Source organism: Malus sylvestris, chromosome 11 (assembly GCF_916048215.2).
Source record: "Malus sylvestris chromosome 11, drMalSylv7.2, whole genome shotgun sequence".
Taxonomy (NCBI): Eukaryota; Viridiplantae; Streptophyta; class Magnoliopsida; order Rosales; family Rosaceae; genus Malus; species Malus sylvestris.
The window spans coordinates 4,082,081-4,107,785 of NC_062270.1; the positions used below are offsets into that span (position 1 = coordinate 4,082,081).

The 25,705-nt window shown below is 41.8% G+C and overlaps 1 protein-coding gene and 1 long non-coding RNA gene across 2 annotated transcripts; one reads left to right on the forward strand and one right to left on the reverse strand.

Moving 5' to 3' along the window:
- Window positions 1-8: 8 nt before the first annotated feature.
- LOC126589698 (reticulon-like protein B4) lies at window positions 9-23,778 on the reverse strand. The gene is made up of 7 exons (XM_050255078.1): window positions 23,458-23,778; window positions 23,226-23,366; window positions 1,848-2,090; window positions 1,568-1,748; window positions 1,200-1,341; window positions 1,031-1,100; window positions 9-488 (listed from the first exon to the last, which is right to left on the reverse strand). The coding sequence occupies exons 3-7, from the start codon at window positions 2,047-2,049 to the stop codon at window positions 313-315; spliced, it is 771 nt and encodes a 256-aa protein (XP_050111035.1). The 5' UTR covers window positions 2,050-2,090; window positions 23,226-23,366; window positions 23,458-23,778; the 3' UTR covers window positions 9-312.
- Window positions 6,787-8,012, forward strand: LOC126589702 (uncharacterized). The gene is made up of 2 exons (XR_007611900.1): window positions 6,787-7,485; window positions 7,661-8,012. It is a non-coding gene; the product is annotated as an uncharacterized LOC126589702 (long non-coding RNA).
- Window positions 23,779-25,705: the final 1,927 nt, after the last annotated feature.

Here is a 25,705-nt window from a genome sequence, read left to right on the forward strand (position 1 = left end):
AGAAAGGATGAAGAAGTTTGCTCGTGTCATGCACGATTATATATTGCTTTCGATTTCATTCACATCAGAAACCGAAATATGAACAAATACTTTTTCTTCAATCTAACAAGGAAGATGATGATTACTTTTCTTGATCAGTACTCCTCAAGGAAAACTAAACAAGCTACTAGTGAAACACATAGAAAGCAACATATTTTTCTACATCCGAACCCAAGGGAACGAAACAAGCAAGAACGAAATATGAACCGTACCAACTATGTGAAGAAGAAGAAGAGTCCAGCAGAACCTCAAAACAGGAAGGCTGGCAAATAATTAGGGCTGCTTTTTGTTCTTGAAAGAAATTACTTTCTTTTTGAGTTTCTGCAGAACTTTTCCATCCAACACTGCATACTGCTTCTTTACTTCAATCAGTGCTTTCTCTGCAATGCTGTCCACGCTATCCTCAAGATTCTCGTACAACGCTGGCACGGTCATCAGTATCACAAACACTGCACCAACCGATACAAAAGAGTCAGTACTCGTCTTGGGAACGTATAGCAGATAAATAACGAACAACTAGCTATTAGTCTAATGGTACTTTTCTTCACAATATTTAGATGTTTCAAGTTCGTTTCCCCCTTCCTCTGTGGATACAATAAATAAGCATACAATTAACTGAGAGAAGCGACCACGATTAGCATATACTCGGCAAAAAATGATGTATGTAGAACATTGCTTGCAAGAAGTAGAGTGAATGGAAACAATCGACTCAAAGAGCGAACAGTCACAAAAGAATTATACAAAACTAAACCAACATTGTCATTTTACTTGGCAGATTAGTGAACAAATGTTTCGATGCAACAACAAGATGTACAAAAAATAGGCGAAACATAAATCGAGGAGCAACTAAGCCTTCTGGGGGACTCGTTCAAGATTCAGAAAGAGGAATCTGATGTAAACATTGCAAACAGTATCAATGGCAGTAAAAATTCATAATCCTAGAGGACAAAAGCTCAATAGTAGGGATGAGATAGCTGGAGCTGATGCAAACCTAAGTAAAGGAAGCTCAAGAAACTGCACCGGCTTCCGGCAACAGACAGAACCCACAAAGTTGCCGCCACCTGCAAAGGAGTTCATTACGTCAAAGTTGAAAAATTCAATCAAAACTTACTATTCTTACAGCATAAACAATGCCTAGAAGCAGATAAAAATGTCGGTACCGCAAGGAAATCTCTAATGTCTGTCCCAAAAACTACTTGCCCAAATGATCTTAATGCTTGATTATATGTAGTTGTCATGGAAATAGCAGTCCTCATAAACAGGTGCTGTGGTACTACAATCTCTGGAATTTCTGGTGCAGACCTGTTTCATGATCATATTCTATATAACCACTTGCAAACTCAAATAAAAAACATAACCGGAGGAACCTTAAACATACAATAAAAGGGCATTAAAACGTGATTTATATACAACTTATTGTCTGTTTAGTGTCCTCCTAGTACTATTTCCGACAAAAGTTTGTAACCGGTTCAATTTATGTAAATTTTCCGTTTTGAATCCATTTAAATAAAAGAATCAAGGAGCTCACACGTGGATTAAGGAACCAAAATTGGACCACAAGAACAAGGCTGTCAAGGAGAGCAATGAAGCGTGGCAAAAGAACACAACCAAACTATAACCTAATCTCTCAAATAGAAGCCATGTGAGTGTTGCACCCATAAAAATGTAGGCTGAGATCTGCTTGTTCCTCCAAAGTATAATATCAGCAGCTGAAAAACAATAATTAATTCAGTTTAGATTAATAAGTAGTCTTAAATTTACAGCAATCAGAAAGGGAAAAAAAAAAATTAGAGTCACAATTTACGTACATACACCGGCGCCGAGGACAACATGGAGAGGCTTCTGGCGACCAAACAATCGGTTCTTGCATGTAAAAGCCAAGCAGTAATTATCAATGTCGGAGTCGGAAGAGTCATCAAGATCTGATTGGTTGGTGAGAAAATCAGAATCTGCAATATCCACATCCACCGGATCCAGCATTTTATATGTACGTTTAATGTTTCTATGCATGTAAATTGTAATTACATTAATCACTCTCTCAACCCCTCAACCTGCAATGCATGTCACCAACAAAACAGATTAAGAATTGCATGCAAAAATCACATCAAACAACCTTTCATTGAACTCATTCTCTCTCTCTCTCTCTCTCTCTCTCTCTCTCTCAAATCTGAATCCCAACTTAAATATGAGGAAGAGGAAGGCTTTGATCTTCTGGCGCGGTGCATGTTTCTCTACCCTCCACAACACTTCTTGTCTTGTGACCACGTGTTTTTGGAAAGTAGTTTTGTACTATTTCTTTTGATAGAAGAGATAACGGGGAAGGGGCAATCGAACATTGGAGTTCGGATGACCATTTTGGCTTCAAATCTCTTTGTAGTTACATTTTTTACGTACTCAATTGTAGAACAATATTAGTTTTTCGGTAATAGTTGTGTGCAAGGCACATATCCTCTCTGAAAGCAAAGAGGACTATAGCACCCAAAAAAATCCCCCTGCTCTCCCGTGTAAATTTGTGTTATTAATAATACAAAGGTAAAGACAAAACAACAGTCGGGACATCATCAACCAAAACATTGCAAAATGAAGTAATAAAGGGAACCGTTAATTTGAAAATCAGAAACCAATCAAGCTTAGAAATTCAACTGCAAATCAGCAAGAAGTGCTTAAGGAGGGAAGTCATGCCACATCAAAGATAAATAAGACAAGCTCAGATTATCAAAACTATCCGCACACACATTCTCTTCCCGACGAATGTGAAAACAACAAAAAGTCAATATATCAACCATGTTGATATATATAATAAATAAATACCACACCAATAATAAATTGAAAATAATTAGGCAAAATATGAATTGTATGGCTGATAAATGTATAAAAATGTGTCACACATTTATTCTATGTTGATCCATCTACTAGTTTAAACATTGTTATAAAGTAGTTAGGGGCTTAATTATAGCTCAAGTGATTAAAAACATTTGTTCTAAAACTCAAGGTGTGCTCAAATATCTCTCTCAATATAGCTTGTATAAATGATAACTGTTGATGCACAAAATCAGCGAAGACTTTGGTACAACAGAAAGTGTCAGGTTTTGTGACCTTCGCTTGGTTGCTTCGGTCACTAGTGAGGATAAGTACGTAAATGAATAGAGACAGAGAAGCAAACACAGGATGTACGTGGTTCACCCAGATTGGCTACGTCCACGGAGTAGAGGAGTTCTTATTAGTAGTGAAGGGCTTACACAAGTACAAAGGATCAAGCTCTCAATTCAGTGAGTTCTTGTGAATGATTTAACACAAATGGCATTAGGCAATATTGTGGGGGAATGACCCCTATTTATAGAAAAACTTGTAGCTTTGTCACATTGACATGTGTCATGTTGTGATTGGTTCTTGATGTCGACACGTGCTGCGCTCTGATTGGCTTCTAATCTTGACACGTGTCGAGTAGTGATTGGCCTCCTGGTCGGAGGGGAACTCTTCTGGGTCCTTGACAGTATAGCGTTGGCCGGTGCTCGGTAGTTTCGGGATTGGTCAAGTATGGTACAAACAGTGCTCCCCTAAGTTCCCGAGTGAGGGAAACTCCTCGGTTGGGGACTTGCAAGATCCAATCCCTTGAGTAATCACGAAACTTCTAAGTACCGAAGTGTGGTCTGATCTTCATCTGCCCTTCTCTGGAAGTACCTTTCCTCCATCCGGGAATGGTGTATTTAGCTGATGTTGACGCACAAGGTAATGTATCAATTTCACTTGAAGCTTACTTGTAGTTTCGGGCTTGGTCAAGTGCGATACAAACCCTATAGTAGGAGTCCCCCAAGTCGCCGAGCTAGGAGATCTGCCGAAAGAGGTGACAGACAAGGTAAGCAGTCAAACTTCCAAGTAAGCAACCCAGGAGCAGAGGTTTGACTTCGGCTTCCGGTTGATTGTTCTCATTCTCCTTGTCTCTCATTCAACTGCCAGGATAAGGAGAAGCAAATGGATAAGAGATGATATGAGATACTTTTGCTTTTGAAGAAGTAACTTTCCACAGGCTTATTCTTGAACTGTGCTGGAGGGTTTTCTGGTGCCCTTCAGAGTATAAGGCCGACTCAAAAATTTGAGGGTCAAAACAAGTCCATCAAATCTAGAGTACGTTCGACCTTGATGATATGGGATACTATTGCTGTTGACGGAATAATGAATGTGGTATGGAAAGGTGTCGTGCTGTAGTGATCTGTTTCAGCCCACCGTTGAACCTTCTGCTTCAATCTTTTGCATGGCAGAAGTGGTGTGCAACCTTTGCATTTAAATGGTCCTTCAGAACATTCCTTCATAGTGACTCATTCACGCTTGGCAGCTTCAGTGTAAAGAGCCAATATCTGATCAACTGTCATGAGGTATTTGCCGGTGGAATTCGTGACCTTGACAGCAGTTGAGGATGAGTACTCGAGAGCAATGCTAAGTAAGCGACCAGGCAAAGGCTCCAGGCAGTCAGTTCCAAATTGGAGGTTTGATTTCAGGTTCCGACTGACTGCTCTCTTTCTCCTTGTCCTGCAGGTGTGGACAAGGACAAAGACAAAGACAGGGAGAAAGCATGATATGGGATACTCTTGCTTTCGACCCTGATGATATGAGATACTCTTGTTCTTGGTGTGGCTTATTTGCTGAGGTATTATCGGGGGGAAATAAAGCTGAGTATTTCGAGAGGTTATGTTGAGGGTGCCTTTTCGAATGCGAGAAAGGGTTGAGCATTTTTGCAGGTTTGCCTGTCCGTTGAGGAGGGAGGTCAATGTATATAGGGATTTCCCAATAACAAGTAGTAATGCTATTCCTTTACCCTTCTTGGTCACAGCAATGTAGTGGGAGCTGCCAGCTTCACGTGTTTTAATTTTGTCAGAGCACTTTGAAAAAGTGGTATGTGGTATCTGGAAAGCTGATATTACGTGTGAAGATTACAGACAAGCTTTATCTAAGGAAATCTGGCTCTCGAAGTTCTGAGAGTTGTGCCTCTTCGGTTTTCGAACAAGCAATCCCGTCGAGGATCTGACTCTCGAGATTCGGAAAGCGGTGCTACTCCGGTTTTTGAGAAAGTAATTATGTTGGGAGTCTTTTCTCGAATGTGAGTAAAGGTTGGACGTTCTTGCCAACCTGTCTTGCCGCAAAACACGGAGGTCGACACACATAGGGACTTTCCAGTTGTCAAGCAGTGGTGCTGTTCCTTTACCCTTATGGGTAATAGTAGGGTAGCTGGAACTTCGAAATTCTCGTGCCTAAACTTTGTCAGAGATCTTTGACAAAGTTATATGTGGTACCCGAGGAGTTGATGGTGCATATGGAGAGCGGTGATTGAACAGTAAGATTCACGTGCTTTCTACTTCACCAGAAATCTTCGACAGATTGCTCGTAATTTCCGCAAAGCTGAGTGTGCATATGACAGGTGCTGACGAGGCTGAAAAAGCAGGTGCTTCTTCGATTTCTGAGATCGGCCCTCGTGGTCTCTGAGCAGCCCAGCTTTTGAGAAAGCAAACGCCTCTTCGATTTCTGAGATCGGCCCTCGTGGTCTCTGAGCAGCCCAGCTTTTGAGAAAGCAAACGCCTCTTCGATTTCTGAAGCTCCGTCGAGTGCAGATTTTTATAGAGGCTGGCATTAAGTTCCACAGCACACTTGAATCTCTACCAGTAGAAGCTCATTTCTTGCACTTCTAAGATCTTGATTTGTCTGACCTCTTCCTTCTTCAACACAATTGAAAATGTCTGGACCCTCCGACCGTCGTTTTGACTTGAACCTTGGAGAAGAGACAGCCACGCCTTCTCCAGACAACATATGGCGCCCATCCTTCATATCCCCTACTGGTCCTCTTACCGTTGGGGATTCTGTGATGAAGAATGATATGACCGCTGCAGTGGTGGCCAGGAACCTTCTCACTCCCAAAGATAACAGACTACTTTCCAAACGGTCTGATGAGTTGGCTGTTAAGGACTCTCTGGCTCTTAGTGTTCAGTGTGCAGGTTCTGTGTCTAATATGGCCCAACGCCTATTTGCTAGAAACCGCCAAGTTGAATCATTAGCTGCTGAAGTGATGAGTCTCAAACAGGAGATTAGAGGGCTCAAGCATGAGAATAAGCAGTTGCACCGGCTCGCCCATGACTATGCTACAAACATGAAGAGGAAGCTTGACCAGATGAAGGAATCTGATGGTAAGGTTTTACTTGATCATCAGCGGTTTGTGGGTTTGTTCCAAAGGCATTTATTGCCTTCGTCCTCTAGGGTTGTACCTGGTAATGAAGCTTCAAATGATGAACCTCCAATGCCTCCTCCTTCTAGGGTTTTGTCAAGTACTGAGGCTCCGGATAACCACCCTCCGGTGCTTTCTCTTTCTGGGGCTCTACTGACTGCTGAGACTTCCCCTAAGCAACCTTTGTGAAGGCTCCCTTTTGTTTGTTTATTTTGACTCATGTATATGTACATATTTGTGGCTTATCGAAAATATTAATAAATAAGCTTTGCTTCATTTCAACATATTGTGTTAAATACACCAGAGCCTTCTTCATAAAGTTCTTTGAATTTTTGCTTTTGTTGAAACCTGTATTGTTGAAGCTTTGTGAGTGAAGCATGTAGTTTGAGGTAGTGTTCCCTTAATTTCCCGAGTGAGGAAAATTTCTCGGTTGGAGACTTGAAAAATCCAAGTCACTGAGTAGTCACGAACTTTTGAGTACCAAGGCGTAGTAGCATATGGTGGGAGTCCCCCAAGTCTCTAGTCGAGGGAGTTGACGAATGAGGTGTCTTGCTAATAGTCCATGTCGTAAGTACCAAAACTTCATTCTTTTGTTTTCTAAGTGGTAGCCCCGGACTTTTTCTTCATATATTTTGTTTATGAAGGTTGCTAGGCCCGAATAAGTGGAATTGCAGAAGGTGTAACGGTTGGTAGCTGTTTTATGGAAAGCCATCTGACTACGATAGTCTTGCACATGATGACTATAGGGAGATACACACACATACTGCTATGATAGAGGGTGTAACCGTTGGTGCATTACAATCATAATGGAAGCATCACAATGATGAAAGCATCATAATGATGAAAACACCATAATGATGAAACATCATAATGATGTTTCTTTGGTGGAATTGGTTTTCATTTCCCCTAACAACCTGAATTGGTTTTCAATATAAGACCATCAGCTGTAGCTCGAATCACAAAGTTGTCTTCATGAAAGTTGTTCTTTAATTCCTTAACTACAACATATCCAAATTTGAGAGCCATCAGATCAGTACAACTCTAGAAATTCAGGTACGACGAGTGATTGTTCATCATTTGTCTGTCAACACGTCAGACCTGTTGTGAGCTTCAAAAACTCCATTTTCTCTTGCTTAGATCAACAAACTTTCTTCAGCGAAGTTGTTCCTTAACTTGTGAACTACAACATATCCAAAATTGAGATCCCTCGGAGCTGTATAACTCAAGAAATTCAGGTATGATGAATGACTGGTTATTATTTTTCTGTCAACCCGTCAGATTTGTTGTGAGCTTCGAAACTCCATTTTCTATTGTTCAGATCAGCATGCTTTCTTCACTGAAGTTGTTCCTCATCGTCTCTTTCATAACATATAAAAAATTCAGAATGAACTAATGGTTAAATATTTCCAGATCTTCGAAACATCACAGCAGCTTCGAAATCTGCAAGAATCCGACTGTCATGCTTGGAGCTTCAACACTTTAATTTCCGTGGCTCAAACAGAAATGGTTCCTTCTTGAAAGTTTTTCATCTGCTCAAGAACTAGAGGGTGTCCAAAATTCAGCTCCATTGGAGAGAAGCAGCAGCTGCAAAAATTTGATAGAGAAAAGGAGGCGAAGCTTTGTTGGATTTCTAGGCTGGGGAAGATTCCAGTTTTTGTAGCAACTTCAGTACTGGTGAATTGCTTGTATTTTTGTCCATAACTAAATTTTGGACTTTGAATTATTATTTGATCTATCATAATATGTTTGGGAACATATATAAGTGAATAAATAAGAAGGAAGATTTTGGGGCCCTTGTGGGTGTAAAACAAAAAATGTTTAGGTTGTGTGAACAAAATTTGTTTATTTGGAGCAAGGTTTTGTGTTGAAGCTTTGTAGGTGAAGCTTTGGTGTTGAAGCTTTCTAGGTGAAGCTTTGATGGTGAAAGTATGTAGATGAAGCTTTCTAGATGAAGCTTTCTAGGTGAAGCTTTGATGGTGAAGCTTTGATGGTGAAAGTATGTAGATGAAGCTTTCTAGGTGAAGCTTTTTTAGGTGAAGCTTTGTAGGTGAAGCTTTTTTAAGTGAAGCTTTGGGCCCTTGTGAAGCTTTGGAGGTGAAGCTTTTCGGGTGAAGCTTTTTCGGGTGAAGCTTTTTTGGGTGAAGCTTTTTTGGGTGAAGCTTTGTGGGTGAAGCTTTTGAGGTGAAGCTTTGTGGGTGAAGCTTTGGAGGTGAAGCTTTTCGGGTGAAGCTTTTTTGGGTGAAGCTTTGTGGGTGAAGCTTTTTAGGTGAAGCTTTGTGGGTGAAGCTTTGGAGGTGAAGCTTTTTGGATGAAGCTGTTTTTTTTTTTTTTTTTTTTTTTTTTTTTTTTTGCGCTTGACACGGTCTTCATTTGCTTGTTTTGTAGTGACTGTGGAAGACGGATTGCTTTCTGATTGAGAAGGGTTCCGGCATCGCTTTGCACCATCTTCATGTGGGTAATATAGGAACTTCCTTATGTTTTGATCATGCATGTAGTGATAGAATTTGTTTCTTCTTATTGTAGATGTTAGAGCCTGGAAGTTCTAGTGATGAGGGCTCTTCTAGCTTTAGCTCTAAGTCTGAGTCTGCAATGTCGGAGTCTTCAGGGTCTTTGTTAGAGTCCGGTACTAGAGAAACATTGGATGATCTTCCCAACCGTCAAACTTTAGCTATTGCTAGTTCTTCCTCCATGGCGTTGGGTGAGGGGGTTGTTTTTGATGCCATACCCATAGTTCGCTCTGAGTTCACAGCAGACCATCTAAAGAATAACTTGTTAGATAATGAGAAGCAGGTTGAGGCGCTAAGGCAGTCATGTAATATCCCTCGTAGTGTAGGGATACGTTTGGTACATGATGAAGAATGGCCTTCTGAGCCTCCCCAGGGTCATGTTATGTTCTACACCCAGATATTACTGACTTTAGGGGTGAGACTACCTTTACATCCGTGGTTGCAAAAGATGTTATCTTTGATCGGATATGCACCTGGGCAACTCAATCCTGGTTTCTGGGATACTTTGATTGGATTTTATATCATTTGGATGGAGTGTGGGTTGTGTGAGCCTTCCTTCCATCAGTGGCGTTACTGTTACAAGATGCGCCCAGCAAAATCATGCACTGGTTATGCCGAGTGTGCATGTCGGAGTGAGAGAGAGCGTATTGTGTATGGTAAGAAAAAGGCATACTACACATGGAAAAACCGTTGGTGCTTTCTGTATAATGATTGGGAGTATGATAAGGGTGTCACGCCTGAGCGACGTGTGCTTACTCACTTCCAGACTGTAGGTTGTAACGTATCAACCGTTCGTACTATTTGCTATTTGTTGTGGTCTTTTCTTGCTTCTAACACTTTGCTTCATGTAGTGACGCGGGGCACCATCCAACTGTTTGGGCAGGAGCTATCTGACATAGAGAAGGTGTTGAGGGTGCCCAAAGAGGATAGACACTTAAGCAAGCTACGACCCTTATTTCGTCGGTACGGTTTCCAACCCTTAGTTTCCGAGAGCCAGGGACGATCGAGTAAGTTGTATCCTTCATGTAAACTTAGCTCAATTCCTTACTTTATTTGGAAAGTTGTATTTCTTATTTTGATTTTCCTTATGCAGTGGAGAAGGTAAGCAAGAAAACAGGGACTAGCACCCATAAAAGGAAAGCACCAGTGTTAGTTCCTTCGGAAGACATCCTACCGCATAAGAAAATTCATAAGTTCCGAGGGGAACCATCCGTTAGACCTAAGTCCCAAGATGGGGTCCTTAAGGGGCCTGCCTTTAGGAAGACTGGAGTCGAGGCCGTTGATAATGCTGCTGCCGTAGTTGCAGGAGAAGGGAGCCGACTGTTGCCTCATCCTCTTACTATGGAGCACACTGTCCAGGAAAGTGATCCTGGTTCCCGCCATGAGGGGAAAGGCAAGGAAAGAGCTGGCAGTGTCCCGTGGAAGGACTTGAGGGTTGCCACGCGGCCAAAGGATTTTGGGGATATCAACAATTGCTTGGCAGGGCGTCGATTCGCCTTCGATGAGCTCGGAGAGCCCTTAGCTAAGGATGAATCGGATTGCGACCGGATGTTGAAGCTGTCTTCATATGTGAGTGTTACTTTGTCATTTCCTTACTTTTTCCTCTTTATTATCATTATTTAGGTAGTGATGATCGTCTTGCCATGCAGGTCATGGCCGAGTATCACGACAGACTGCAAGAGGTTGAGCGGTACAAGGCAAAACTGAAGGAGAATAAGCAGCTTGTGGACGAGGCCCGAAGGAATAAGGGACTTTTGACTCAGGCTCTCCAACTGAAGGACGAAACCATGGAGAGCTTGAAAAGGCGAAATGGTGAGAACCTAAGGCTTAAGAAATTGTTTGAGGCAACTAAAAAACAGTTGGAGGTGGCTACCTTGGAAGTATCCAAGGTTAGGGGAGAATTGGATGGTGCCTTAGTTGAGATTTCTGAACTGGAGAAGAGCATTCCAACTGAAAGGGAGGCTGCTGTGCAAGAATACTTAAGTTCTTCGACCTTTCATCTTGCTATTAAACCCTACTGTGCTCAAGAAGCTCGCTTTGAAAAAAGGAAATGGATGGCCGTCCTTGATCGTTATGATGATGGGAGCATTCTTCGAAAATACCACGAAGATATAGATGAGCATCATCGAAAGGGCGAGACATTTGTCCTTGCTGTTGATCCTAGCAGCGAAGATGAGTCTGATAATGAAGGTAGTGCTGATGCACAGACTCAGCATGGTGAAGAGGATCTTGGGGATGCAGAGGATGATGGTAGGACGCGGAGTGATACTGCCAGGGGTTCGGCTTCAGATGAGAATGAATAGCAGTGTCTTTACTATCTGCATGTATTCTGGATGTAGTAGTCTGATGTGTGTATAACATGTGCCCATGTTATAAGCTTGAGAGTTTTGGATTTTAGGTGTTTATGAGTGTTTGCACTATTATTAATGCATGTTTGGCTATGTATGAATAGATCTATTGTTTGGATATAAGCCATTGTTTGGTTGTTCCTTTCTTTGTATAGTCTTGTCGACACATACTTAGATTTTGTTTCGTGTTGGATATATCTGCTTTAAGGTTTCAACACTTGAGTGTTCCCTTGCTAGGAATGTAAAAGAGTGAGGGCTGAGTTGGCTAAATTACCTCTTTATTGAATTCATTGCCAAATGGCCTTCATTACATAGGATGCCGAACGGCTATAGCTCAACACTTGTACATCGTGAGTCTATTTGTAGTAGTACTTCAAGTGATCAGCGTTCCATGGATGGCCAAGGGTCTTGCCATCGGAGCTTCTAAGTGTGTAAGAGCCAGGGCGACTGATGCCAATGACTTCATACGGTCCATCCCAGTTTGGACTAAGTGTGCCTTCACTCGGGACTCTGTCGCAGAGTAATCTTTTCTTTAAGACCCAGTCTCCTATTTTGAAAGAACGAAGCTTGACCCTAGAGTCATAATAGTTGGAGATGCGCTGCTTGTAGGCGACATTCCTCAAGTGAGCTTGGTTTCTGTGTTCCTCGACTAAATCCAAGTTGAGGGTGAGTTGTTTGTCATTTTCACTTTAAATGTAGTTCTGGACTCGGAATGTTGCTTGCTCGAGCTCAACAGGGACAACCGCCTCTGTGCCAAAGGCAAGTGAGAATGGAGTTTCTCCTGTTGAAGTCCGATATGAAGTGCGATATGACCAAAGAACTTGGGGTACAAATTCTGGCCAACAGCCTTTAGCTTTGTCCAAGCTGGTTTTCAAAGTGCGCTTGATTATTTTGTTGATGGCCTCAACTTGTCCATTAGACTGGGGATAAGCTGGAGAGGCAAAGCATAAGTTGATGTTGAACTTAGAGCAGAACAACCTGAACTTCTTGTTGTCAAACTGTCGCCCATTGTCAGTGACTATCGCATTGGGAATGCCGAATCTACAAAGGATGTTCTTCCACACGAAGTCTTCTATCTTTGCCTCAGTAATGGTTGCCAAGGGTTCTACTTCGGCCCACTTTGTGAAGTAGTCCACTGCAACGACTGCGTAACAGACTTTGCCCTTCCCTGCCGGCATTGGGCCGATCAAATCAAGTCCCCACTGGGCGAAGGGCCAAGGGCTGATCATAGGAGTAAGAGGCTCTGGAGGGGAATGAGGAATAGTTGCATATCGTTGACATTTGTCACATGAGCGGGATACTTTGATGGCATCCTGGTGGAGTGTTGGCCAGTAATATCCTTGGCGAAAAGTCTTGTGTGCTAGGGACCGAGATCCAGCATGATCTCCACAGACTCCCTCATGTATTTCCCGAAGGACGATTTCCGCCTCGGCAGGCGTAAGACACCTTAAGTATGGCAGGCTAAAACCTCGCTTATAGAGTTGATCATTGATGATCAGGTAGCGGGTAGACTTGTATCGAATTTGCTTAGCCTGGACTTTATCATTTGGGAGGGTGCCATGAGCAAGGAAATTATAGATCGGGGTGATCCAACTATCCCCCTGTTGTAAGTTGCATACTTCTGCGGCCATGGTGCTTGGTGTTGCCAACAGTTCGACATGAATTTTTCTTCCAATCTTGTCTTCCACAGCTGAGGCGAGGCGAGCCAGGGCGTCTGCATGACTGTTTGCCGCTCGAGGAACTTGGGTGATCTGGTAGTGGAAGTGCTTGAGCAAAAGTTGTGTTTGCGCAAGATATGCTGCCATGGAGCTGTCCTTAGCATCAAAGTTGTTGGTAACCTGGTTGACCACTAATTGGGAGTCACTGAAAATATCAATTTGTTTAACCCCGAGGTGTTTGGCCAAACGTAATCCTGCCAGAAGGGCTTCATACTCGGCCTCATTGTTTGATGCCTTGAATTTGAAACGAAGAGCATACTCCATTGCTACTTTGTCGGGCGTAGTCAAGACTAGTCCCGCTCCACAGCCCTGTTGGTTGGATGAGCCATCAACATACAGACTCCATGCTGAGGTCGTTGATTCTACCTTCTGAGCTTCCGGGGGTAATGAAGCCACTGCTTCAGGTGTAGAAGCAATGTCAACCGGATATGTGAAGTCGGCAATGAAATCTGCTACTGCTTGACCTTTTTCGGCTGGTTTTGGTTAGTAGGAGATGTCAAACTCACCCAATGCTATCGCCCATTTGATCATTCGCCCAGACGTGTCAGGACTCTGGAGTATCTGTCGAAGAGGGTGATTGGTAAGCACGATGATGGCGTGTGCTTGGAAATAAGGGCGAAGTTTCCGAGCAGACATGACCAATGCTAGAGCTAATTTCTCAATGTTGGAGTATCGTGTCTCCGCATCTTGTAGGGCTTTGCTAGCGTAATAGACAGGTCGCTCAATATTCCCATCCTTTCGAATGAGAACGGAACTTACGGCTGAAGCTGATACCGATAGGTAGATAATGAGAATGTCTCCTACCTCGGGCTTGGAGAGTAGAGGGGCTTTACTCATGTACTCCTTGAGGTTTTTGAATGCCTCGGCACATTCATCAGTCCATGTAATGTACTTCCTACTTCCCTTAAGTGCTTTAAAAAAGGGAGCACATTTGTCTGTGGCCTTAGAAATGAACCTGGTTAAGGCTGCCACCTTGCCAGTAAGGCTCTGGATGTCCTTTGAAGTTACCGGTTCCTTCATGTCGAGGATTGCTTTGATCTTCTCGGGATTAGCTTCAATGCCTCGTTGGCTAATCATGAAACCTAAGAATTTGCCAGAGCCTACGCCGAAGGCACATTTGTTGGGGTTTAACCTCATTCGATACCTCTTCAAAATAGTGAAAGTTTCAGATAGGTTGGTGATGTGTTGGTCATCATGTTTGCTCTTGACTAACATATCATCAACGTAAACTTCCATGCTCTTCCCAATCTGCTCGGCGAACATTGAGTTGACTAGTCTCTGATAAGTCGCTCCTGCATTCTTTAGGCCGAAAGGCATGACTTTATAGCAGTATAGTCCTCTGTCGGTAGTGAAGGCTGTGTGTTCTTGATCCGAAGGGTTCATGAGGATTTGGTTGTATCCTGAGTAAGCATCCATGAAGCTCAGGAGTTCACACCCGGCCGTAGAGTCTATAAGTCTGTCAATAAGAGGAAGAGGGAAGCTATCTTTCGGACACCCTTTGTTTAGGTCGGTGTAGTCAACACACATTCTCCACAAGACCTTTTGAAGCAAAAGACTTTCTTTGGTCGGATTTTTCTTAACAAGGACCACATTTGCTACCCATGTCGGGTAATTGACTTCGCGGACAAAGCCTATGCCTTTGAGTTTTTCAACTTCTGCTTTCATTGCCTCGTATCGTTCAGCGTCATAAGATCTTCGCTTCTGTCTCACCGGCTTGATCTTGGGGTCAATACTCAAACGATGACAGATGACATCGGGAGAGATGCCTGGCATGTCCTCGTATGACCAGGCGAAGACTTCAGTGTTCTCTTTCAAAAAAGATATCAATGCTAACCGAAGGGGTGGTGACAATGTGGTGCCAATCTTCACCATGCGATCTGGATAATCTCTTGAGATAGGTACCTTCTCCAACTCTTCAGCAGGTTGGGCTTGCTGGGTGAAAGAGTCATCTCGAGGATCATCGGGTTGATTGTTGCTATCAGGAAGATCCAAGTTCGCTTCATCTAGGCTGGTCTTTGTGACTTGGTCATGTACAGACAGGGTTTCCTTGGGTCCGGGCAAGTGTTGTTGCTTAACTGAAGTGTTGTAACATGATCGTGCACTAAGCTGATCTCCTCTGATGTAGCCGTTGCCATGGGGGGTTGGAAATTTCATCAACAGCATATGCGTGGATACCATAGCCTTGAGATCATTGATGCATGTGCGCCCAAAGATGACATTGTATGCCGTTGGGCAGTCAACCACTAGGAAGTTAGTGGTAATGGTAGCCGTGTAAGGGCCTGTACCAATAGTAAAGGGTAAATGTATGCTCCCTAAGGGTTGCACGATATCACCGGAGAAGCTTATCAGAGGAGAAATCGAGCGATCGAGCAAGTGTTCAGCTACACTGAGCGCCCTGAAAGCTTCGGCAAACATGATATTGACCGAAGCCCCTGTGTCTACGAGGATTCGTCGAACATCAAAGTTGGCTATGTGAGCCTCCACGATCAATGGGTCGTTATGAGGGTAGATGATGCCTCTTTCTTCCTCAGGGTAGAAACATATCGGATCCCAGTTAGGTTTTTGATACTTCCCTCCCCTGATGTCTTCCACGTGAAACACTTGGTGACCAGGCCTCAGACTTCGTTCACTGTTTTTCATGGCCCTATTGGAAGATTCAGATATGGGTGTGCCGCCGCTTATGGAATATATGACATTCACCTGGCGTTGGTTACGGTTATCCCTTTGAGGGTGAAGAAGGAATTGATCAATTTTTCCTTCTCGTGCCAAAGCTTCAATACGATCACGGAGGATGATACATTTCTCGCTATCATGGCCGTTATGCTCATGGTAGCAACAAAACGTGCCCGCGTTATTCGGGGGCGTGTAATCTGGGTGCCTCGGCTTTGGTTTTGGTATCAGGTGAGCTATGCTGGGGTAAATGGCCGCGCATGTGGCATTCAAGGGCGTGTATGTCTCATACCTTGGGGTAGGGGGTATCTTGACGCGGGTTTGACCCACTGCATTGACTGCCTGGGGGCGAGCGTTATTGTGGCGATACCCTTGGTTATCGGGATAGTGTCCCTTACTCTTTTTACTGAAAGGAGAGTGGTGAGGATGGAAATCCTTCCTCTTGCCTTGAAATTGATATGTCTGTTGATTCGGTGAAGCATTATGCAAGGCATGGGGAGGTGCCACTGCTGTTTGGGAAGTCGAGGTCTTCTCATTTAGGTGAGTCTGGCTTCCACCTCCCACTTGTTGATAAAGGATGGTTGTAGGGGGTTTCTCCTGATATGTCTTTGCCTCGGCGGAGGCATGGTTATAAGCCTGCGCCATCACCTCAGAGTAAGTCTTCCAAGTATTGGCATTGATCATGTATTTAAAGAAACAATCACGTAGGCCTGCCGTGAAGGCTTTGAGGGCAGTCTTGTCATCTGCCTCGGCACACCGGGAGTATTCATGGCTGAAGCGGCCAGCATACATACGTAATGACTCGTCTGGCTTCTGGCGGATAGTGTACAAGTCATCTGCAGAGTGCAAGCGATCGGTTTGGAAAATGTGTTGGGAAACAAATAGTTTCCTCAATTCCTCAAATGAGTCTACCGTCTCAGGTGTAAGACGACAATACCAATTTAGAGCTCCACCAGAGAGGGTGGAGGGGAAGAGAAGACATCGCTCTTCGTCGGTGTGCATCCGGTATGCCATGGTGGACTCAAAGAGGTTAAGGTGCTCAATCGGGTCCTCTTTTCCAGTATAAAGTTGCAAGCCAAGCTTTTGCTTTGTCTTTGCTTGAAGGGGGGTGTTGAGGATCCTCCTTGTAAGAGGGCCAGGCCTGGGTTGGTTCCAGTCAGGTATTTCAGCCTGACGTTCAGCCTTCAACTTGTTTACTTCCTCAAGAAGTTGTAGGACAAGGGGGTCCTGAGCGGAGTTATGTGTCACGGGAGCTTTCTTTCGTAAATCTCCATCTCCTCTTGGAATTAGGAAGGTTTGATCAAGGGCATGTGATTTTTCCCTGGACTCGCTGTACTGGCTTCCAGGGTATGTCTGTCGGAACACCTCTGAGTCCTCTGTACCCTCATGTCTCTCTGGGACTTGTTGCCCCTTCCCCAAATTGGTGGCCGGCTTGGGCCGTGGCAGGGGACCGAGTCTCTCAGAAATCCTTGGGTCATTAATCTTTGAGCTTATATGGATGGAATTCTCTCGACGTTGCTTCAGGAAATCCCGACAATCGCGAAAGACGGCTTTCGATCCTTCTGCCCCTTCAGTAAAGAGGTGTCTCCCTCCACTTCTCATGGTTCGGGTCGAAGCAACTGGGTTAAGAGAAGCCTCATGTTGATTATCAAGTCGAGGGGTAATCTGTTCCCTATCAGGGATATCTATGTCGAATGCATGTGACCCTCCATGTTGGAGGGCACCCAGTTGATGGTTGACTTCCACGGGGGCAACAAGCTCGCGTGTCTGAGCTTGCCTAGCTTCGTGGAGTGTCTCGAAGAGCTTCTCATATTGCTCCTGAAGGACCTCATTCCTCATTGCTATCTTGTTGTTCTGAGCTTCCAACTCATCGACTTTAGCTTGAAGAAGAACTCGTTTTCCTTCATTCTTTCGTTGTTTCGCACTATGTGCAAGGGGGTGTCATTCTGTGTGCTGTGGCTTCCTTCGCTTCCCATGTTGGAGAGGGATGCCTGGTCAAAAGAAAGTGTACGAATGATAGAAACCAGCTTGACACAGCTGAAGAGAGTAGGAATAAGTGTCGTTTCCCACAGACGGCGCCAAATGTTGATGCACAAAATCAGCGAAGACTTTGGTACAACAGAAAGTGTCAGGTTTTGTGACCTTCGCTTGGTTGCTTCGGTCACTAGTGAGGATAAGTACGTAAATGAATAGAGACAGAGAAGCAAACACAGGATGTACGTGGTTCACCCAGATTGGCTACGTCCACGGAGTAGAGGAGTTCTTATTAGTAGTGAAGGGCTTACACAAGTACAAAGGATCAAGCTCTCAATTCAGTGAGTTCTTGTGAATGATTTAACACAAATGGCATTAGGCAATATTGTGGGGGAATGACCCCTATTTATAGAAAAACTTGTAGCTTTGTCACATTGACATGTGTCATGTTGTGATTGGTTCTTGATGTCGACACGTGCTGCGCTCTGATTGGCTTCTAATCTTGACACGTGTCGAGTAGTGATTGGCCTCCTGGTCGGAGGGGAACTCTTCTGGGTCCTTGACAGTATAGCGTTGGCCGGTGCTCGGTAGTTTCGGGATTGGTCAAGTATGGTACAAACAATAACTTTTTACATATTTGTAATATATATATCATTCTTCCTAAACTATAGAGTTCTTTAAACTTAACAACGATATTTCTATACCAAAAGAGCATTGCTAATCAGAATAATCAGGTATCGAACTCGTTAATTAAGCGAGTTCAACCTGAGACTTGTCACTTACAATTAAAGAGAAATACCACTAATCACATTATTTCTTTTAACTCAAGTGTAACGACCCGTCCCAAAAAATTAAGGTTTTTATAATTTTAAAAAGTGTGAATTTACAAAAATGCCCTTCAAAGCAAATACGTTGACTTTTGTTGACCACCTTGTTGTGTCACGTAAGATTCGTTTTCTTGGCGTATGTTCGTAATACTTGTCGCTATAAACACGTGGGCGCAAACGGAACGCAATTTGGAGTTATAACGAAAGAGTTATTAACGAACAAAGTCGAGGACAAAATGGTCAATTGATTATTTTCTAGAAGGCTCCAGATTTTTGGAGTAAAATCTGATTGAGCCGCTTGTATGGCCTAGATTGAAGGAAAAGAGAAACGGACGGATGAGAGAGGAGATAAAGGAGAGGAAGGAGGGTGGGCGTTGCCCAATCAGGAAATAAGAGAAGAGTGGGGACCAGTTAGAAGAGAAAGCAAGGATGGAAATGAGGGAGGAGAGAAGGAGAAGAACCGACCGGGTTCCTCTTGACTCGAGTGATGACCCGGTTTCCTTGGAGTTTCCCAACAGTTTTATATCTAATTTTCCAGCTTTCTTTAACCTTCCATCACCGCCAAACCTCACCACAACACCCCAACACCTAATTCTAACCAAACCCGACGAATTTTAGCCCCGATGTGGTGAGAAAACCCACTGACGGGTCTAGTTGGGTCTCAGCCTTGAATCACCATTTGTGAAATGATTTCTATCGATCTCTACCACCATTAGACTCTCCTTGAACATAGTAACAAACCCCAACTAACCATGGAGGCGGCGGAGCACCGGAGAAGTAGAATCAAAGTTACCCATTTTTAGGGTTTCCGACGGGTTCGAGTGAAATTGGGGTTTTTCTTAGCCAAATTGGCCTTAGCCATAGGTATGAAAGTTGTTCCTTTCATTCATATCTTTATCCTGTAAAATTTGGGAAATTTTGGAGATTGTTGAATTTTCCGGCGAGTCCACTCGCAGTAATTTGTGGGGGAAAACCCCGAGGTCCTTCCTTAGGTTCCTAGACGAGCCGAATTTGAATCCGCCATCCGTTTTCCAAAATTATAACATTTTAGTATAGTTTTACTAAAAGGTCCCTTATTGTGTTTAGGCACGTTGGCGGGAAGCGACGTTATCCTCGCTAGTTCAAGCGGTTTTCGGGCAATGGAAAACTTGTGAGTGGACCCCTTCATAACTTATATATTTTTATAAAATATTAGCCTAGCATGCATTTCATATTTCGTGCATTTAATATGTTTTATATTATGTTTTCCAGATTTCTATAATTATGGTTTATATAGAATTCAGGATTAAATTAAGTTGCTTTACGAAATATCATGATTTATTGAAAATTATGTTTTTACGAGCGGATATAAATGATTGGATTTGCGTATATGGATTTCGATTATGATTTATATGATGGATTTATGGATATTGATTCATTATGATTTATATTGATGAATTGAGCTAGAAAGTTTCTGTGATTTATAAGATTAGGGAGCTTTCGAGTGCCGGATTTGACGTGGGATTTTGAGATATGTTTTTGGTGCTTACCTAGTGGGTTATCATACGGCACATCTGCACACCACGGGTATTATGTCTATCATAGTACATAGATGATGGAGGAGTGTTATATGATATACTATATACCCCCAGCTTCACCGTAGAAAGTGATGTCGGACAGCTTCACTAGCCACAGCTAGTGTCGGTGTGGATGTATGCTATTTTATACAGCTTCACCTACTAGTGATAGACAAGTTATTCAGCTTTACCTTCAGGTGATGGACATGTACTGCCTTCGGGCGACTATGATACCCCTAGTTGAGTACATCACGGTCATGATTTACAAATGTTTTACATGGCATGTTGGGGGTTTTCATAAAACCTATATGTAGTATTATATATATGTTTTCAAAATAGGGGGTTACTATGTTCATAAAGAAAACGGGTTTTCTATTATTAATATTATTATTATAAACTTTGGTCCATTCACCTTTTCTGGTTTTGCGCCCCCTCAAGAGTGAGGATCGAGGCACATGATCTCGACTTCAGGACTCTACAGTATAGGTATTCTCGAGTCTTCTCAGTAAAGGCATCATTTCCTTGTTCGTATATTTTCTTAATAATTCATTCCATATTATTCTTTGTAGTTGTATGCTCTGAACACGATTATGCATCCGTTTATATCTTTCTAATTACATATTGTATTGGTATGCATGTTTTTAATAACTTCGTCGCCCTCGGGTGTCAGTCAGCACATGTCTACCCTGATATGTGGGAATATCGGGGTTGGGGCGTGTCATCAAGACCTTAATTTCACCCATCTGTAAAAGCCAACTCATAATATCACTACTACTACTACTACTACAACAACATTATAGTAATATTCTTCTTTATTTGTAGATGAAATGCCATAGGTTTAACTTTCGTGGAAAGTGAATTCATTACCACATTATTATGCAAACACCTTGTTGGTATAGCTCCAATCCCCCACTTATTAATGCAAAATATTGTTGTATAGCAAAAGGCGACTCATATGTTGTAAACATATAGACATGTCCAATTGCAGTACATAATAAAAGGATTAAGTACCTAAAACTCTTCAACCTTTTAGTGTCATTTCAAATTGGTCTCAACCTTTTTAAATATTTCAGATAAATATCCAACCTATTGAAAATGTCACATCAATTAAGCCCCAATTAAATTTTTGTTAAATTAACTAGGACTTACTTTGGCGAAGGAAATCACATGAACAAAAACAATCTCCTTAAAACCCTATCTGAATTCTTAACCCACTTATTTGTTAGGAGATTGCTTGACTAATGTAATTTCAATTTGGTCCATTTTTGACTCAATCAATACCCATTTGATCATCGAGTTCCATATTATTTAGTCTATGTTTGAAATTTAGATTTTAGGACAACTAATATTATTGTTAACCATAATATTCTTAGCTGGTTGGTTTTAAATATAAAGGTTGGGATGGGGTTTAAGTGGTCGTTGATTGAGCTTGGAGAGGTGGCGGGGGCTTGATATTTTCCAATCTTCATTTTAGTTTTCCATTTTATTTGTGAATTTGTTTATTTATTTTTATTTTTGGGTAAATTATATTTTACCCTCTCAGGTTTGGGGTCGATTGCAACCTTAAACATCTTTAAAATATTTCAATTTCATACATTTACTTATTATTTTATTTAAATTTTATACATCCGTTAGAAAATCCGTTAAGTAAATCGTTAACTGATGACATGGCAAATATGAGATCCACATTTGTGCTGATGTGGCTGACAAGCATGTGCCACGTGGCATAAACAATTAATAAAAAAATTAAAATCTAATTTGAATATTAACATATTAAAATAATTAATTAAAAAAATATACAAATTCTTCATCTTCCCCACCCCTTTTCCCACCACCACCCCCTTGCCTACCCAAGCCATCCATTCTCCCGTCACCAACCCCGTCCCCCATCACCACCCCCTTCACCATCACTTATGCACCAAGCTTCTCCCTCCAGCAACACCACCACCCCCTTCCCCATCACTTCTGCACCAAGCTTCTCCCTACAACACGACCACCATCGATTTCCTCATTCGCAAAGCTTCAAGCAACCCAGAGACCCCCAAATTTTCTCCCACCTTTATCACCACCTCAAACCCTTGCCTCGATTTCTTCTTCCAAGTGGTGCCTTTCACCCCAGCCTCCTATGTCGGCCAGCAGCTTTTGCTCACTCTTTGGGGACGAAGGTGAAGGCCAGACAAAGCCCATCACCTCCTCCTTTCCTCCCACTGCAACATCTCTCCCTCCGGTAACTCGCTCGCACGCCTCCACTTGTCTCATCCCTTCCGACGCCCAGAACTCCCGCTTCATCAACAACTCCAACGTACTCGCCGACTTCGCCGTCGAGATCCTCGACACCTGGCTCAACACCCCATCAAATTTCCTTTCCGACCTCCGATTCCAAACTATGGCCGCCTGAAATCGAGTCCTTCTGTGACAACTCGATCCAATGTTCAAAATTGGGGCTAATAAAATTTTGGGGATTAGGGTTATGTGTAGGTTGATATGGGGAGAGTGAAGAGATGGAAGGTGAAGAGAATGGATGAGAGAAAGAGAAGGTGGGTCAGGGAGATGAAGAGGGAAGAGTGGGTCTCTTGGGAAAGTGAAGGGAGGGGAAGGAGAAGGTGGGTCGGGGAGGTGAAGAGGGAGGGAGTGGGTCGGAGAAGACATGGGTTTTAAGGTTATTTAAAAATAAAAATAAAAACTTTTCTTTAATTAATTATTTTAGTATTTAATATTTTGATTAAATTATTATTTTAAATACATAGATTTTTTTTTGCCACATGACACAAATTTGGATCCCATATTTTACACGTTATCAGTTAACAATTTACTTAACGAATTTTGTAATGGATGTATGAAATTGAAATAAAATGATAAGTAAATGTATGAAATTGAAATATTATAAATATGTTGTATGAGGTTGCAATCGACCCCAAACCTGAGGGGGTAAAATGTAATTTACCCCTTATTTTTTCACTTTCATGCCTTTTTTAGGTTAGTTTTATTATTTTCGTAATGTCCATGTAAGCTAAAAAGTAGGACCCGTTGTTGCCACATGTACATTTAATGAAAAAGTTAACTTAGACTTAATGGATGTGACATTTTCAATCGGTTGGATATTTGTTTATAATGTTTAAAAAGTTGAGACCAATTTTAAATTACATTACAAAATTGAGAGATTTTAGGTACTTAATTCTATAATGAATCACACAATTAATCACACAATAATCACATAACATATTTTATAAAAGAGTATTTTCTTTAAATTTAAATGCTCAATCAATACGAGCAATTAAAAATATCCCCTTTTAGGCATTCAAAATAGGCAAATATTGCGAGTTCAAATCTTCTGCACCAAAAAAATACGCAACAATCGTCCGCTTACGTACACACCTTAAATGCATTTTACTCCTTTGTTATCTCTTAAATTTGGAAAAACAAAGAGGCACACTTGATCACAGATGGAGGCCAAACAGTACGCGTTCGTCAACTTCGAAAATACCCCAACATCGCACGAGTTCTCGAATTGCAATCCTGCAAAATCCCCAATTAATTTTTCAATTTAATTTTATTGGAAACAAATACGAGAACAATAATTGGAGAACGAAGAAGAAGAAAGACTTACTGGTAGTCCTGGATTGAGGGCGACGCCTAACTGCAAGGTACGAGTCTAGAAAAGCCTAGGGTTTTGGAGGTTGAAGACGAGAAGGTGATAGGGTTTTGGATTTGTAAAGTAGGGCACCCTATAAAACAAGAGTAAATGTCTCCAATAAGGTTTCGGCTACCGGCTGCAAAAGGCGATGAGGAGGACGACGGCACTGGCCAACCGAGTCACGGCGGTTTCCAGTGAAATTGAGGGTGTCTATTGGTAGAAATGAAGGTGTGGAGGATGAATATTTATTGGTGATTCCGTGAGTTTTTTTTTTTTCAAATTTATTAGAAAATAACAGAGGAGTAAATGCAGTAAAGGTGTAAAAGTAGGTGGACAAATTTCGCGTTTTTAGAGAGATCACATGATTCACATCCTTTTTTGAGATTTGGATTCCAGCCGGATCTAAGTTGTGGGAATTCTATGATACCTCATATTCTAGTCATTTATCATATATCAGAAATTATTTCAAATTTATTTATTTAAAATTAAACATAAATAATACTTAACGAAAGCTGACCGCATAATATACGATATCCCTAGAATCTCCACAAAGAGAATCTAGTGGAGTGTTTACATACCCATAATCAGAATCAAAATAAGGAGTTGAATTCAGATTAATGAGTATTGAAGCGTTTACCAAACCTGAGGGAATCAAAAGAATCGTGGGACCCACATGAAATCAGGAATCCAACTCCCCAAATTGGAGGAATTGGACTCCTTAGATGGGTGAGGTATTTGAATTCCGGATGAGTGATGGAATTAGGAATGTATTTTTTATACCTGTTATGACCCTCTCATTATTTCTAAAATTTCAAGTCTACCACTCAACCCAATAGCCCACCACTCCCTATGCACCCTGCCTTCATGCGTCTGCACCTCACTTTCCAGTTGCCACCTCCATGTGCGATCGTGCTTCACTTCCCATCCCACCAGCTTAAGAACCTCAGCCACGTATCTCGCAAATCGGATTCAAAATCAACCACCCAAACACAAAAAAATAAACAATTAAAATCCAAACCCACAAATATGTGGAAGCAATCACTCAACAAACCCATAAATCATGAAATACTTTGCAGGTGGAAGAGGTGGTGGCTATGTGATGGTGATTTTTACCACTTGTAAAACAAGGGTTAAACCATAGAAAATTCTTGCAAGAGAACAAGTGTTTGTAGTATAGAATGGCTCAAGCAAGGTCGATCTCCTCAGGGACTGATATAAACAATTTACGAGTTTTTGTGTATTTAACTTATTTAACTCTAAAAACTACCCTAGTTTGACGAAACTAAATATTACTGGATGTGACTTAAACACATATCTAAAATGGGAATTGGCTTATAGGAATAGTGATCCAACTAAACAAAACAAGTAAATATATAAACTCAAGATAATACAAATAATTTAAGAAAATTAGATTGACAAAGTGCTATAGTTCAACCTTTTACCAACAATACTCCTACGTAGCTTTTCCAATTGCTTAAGTAATCGAAAACACATATGCTTTGAAGGTTGGGTTTTCCTTGTGTATGTTTTACTTGTGACGTTCAAGTTAAAACGCATACCACTACATGCAATTTATCTATGACATTTGGATTAAATATAAACATGAATGATTCATTAATCTTGATGAAAATCCTTTTGTTAAACCATGTAATCCCTAAGAGTATGATATTTACCTTAGGAGAAATTACAATCCTCAATCGCAAGAAGCATAACCAATTTTAACGTGACATTCGTTCAAAATTGCATCCAATGACTTTTCTAAGCATCCTAATGGTGATCAATCAGCAAGACACATAGATAGTTTAATTTAGAGATTGAAAATATCAAAGCAAGCATATAACAACACTTAAGCAATTGAAAGAGAAATCTACGTAATCATGTTGCGGCTCATGGCCTCATTCTAGCAAAAGGAAATTAGTTATACATAATTATTTGAATACATAAGAAATTATCCATGAAGAATCAAAGAAAGAGACAACCCTTTTTTTACAAGGAAGCTATCTCCTGTGCTCTCTGATCCTCTTGGAGATGTGGCATCCCTTCTGCTTTCTGCTATGTTGCAACTGTCTCCAACGCTACAACCTTTCCTTCCTCTCTGCCGTGTTGTCCCTCTATGGTTCTAATCCGTTGCCATATGTCATTCTCCTCTGTCTTGCCGTGTGTTGCCTTAAACAAAAGGAAATGATTTTTCAAAGCACCAAGGCCACAAGTGGAAGGCCAT

Bases quoted from the DNA above. Each gene is read 5' to 3' on its own strand.
- LOC126589698 (XM_050255078.1), bottom strand. From the start codon at position 2,049: ATGCATAGAAACATTAAACGTACATATAAAATGCTGGATCCGGTGGAT. The intron at 1,342-1,567 runs GTGAGCTCCTTG...ATCATGAAACAG, and splicing joins TTTGGTTCCTTAATCCACGT to GTCTGCACCAGAAATTCCAG. The intron at 489-1,030 runs GTTTGCATCAGC...CGGTTGGTGCAG, and splicing joins CTTGAGCTTCCTTTACTTAG to TGTTTGTGATACTGATGACC.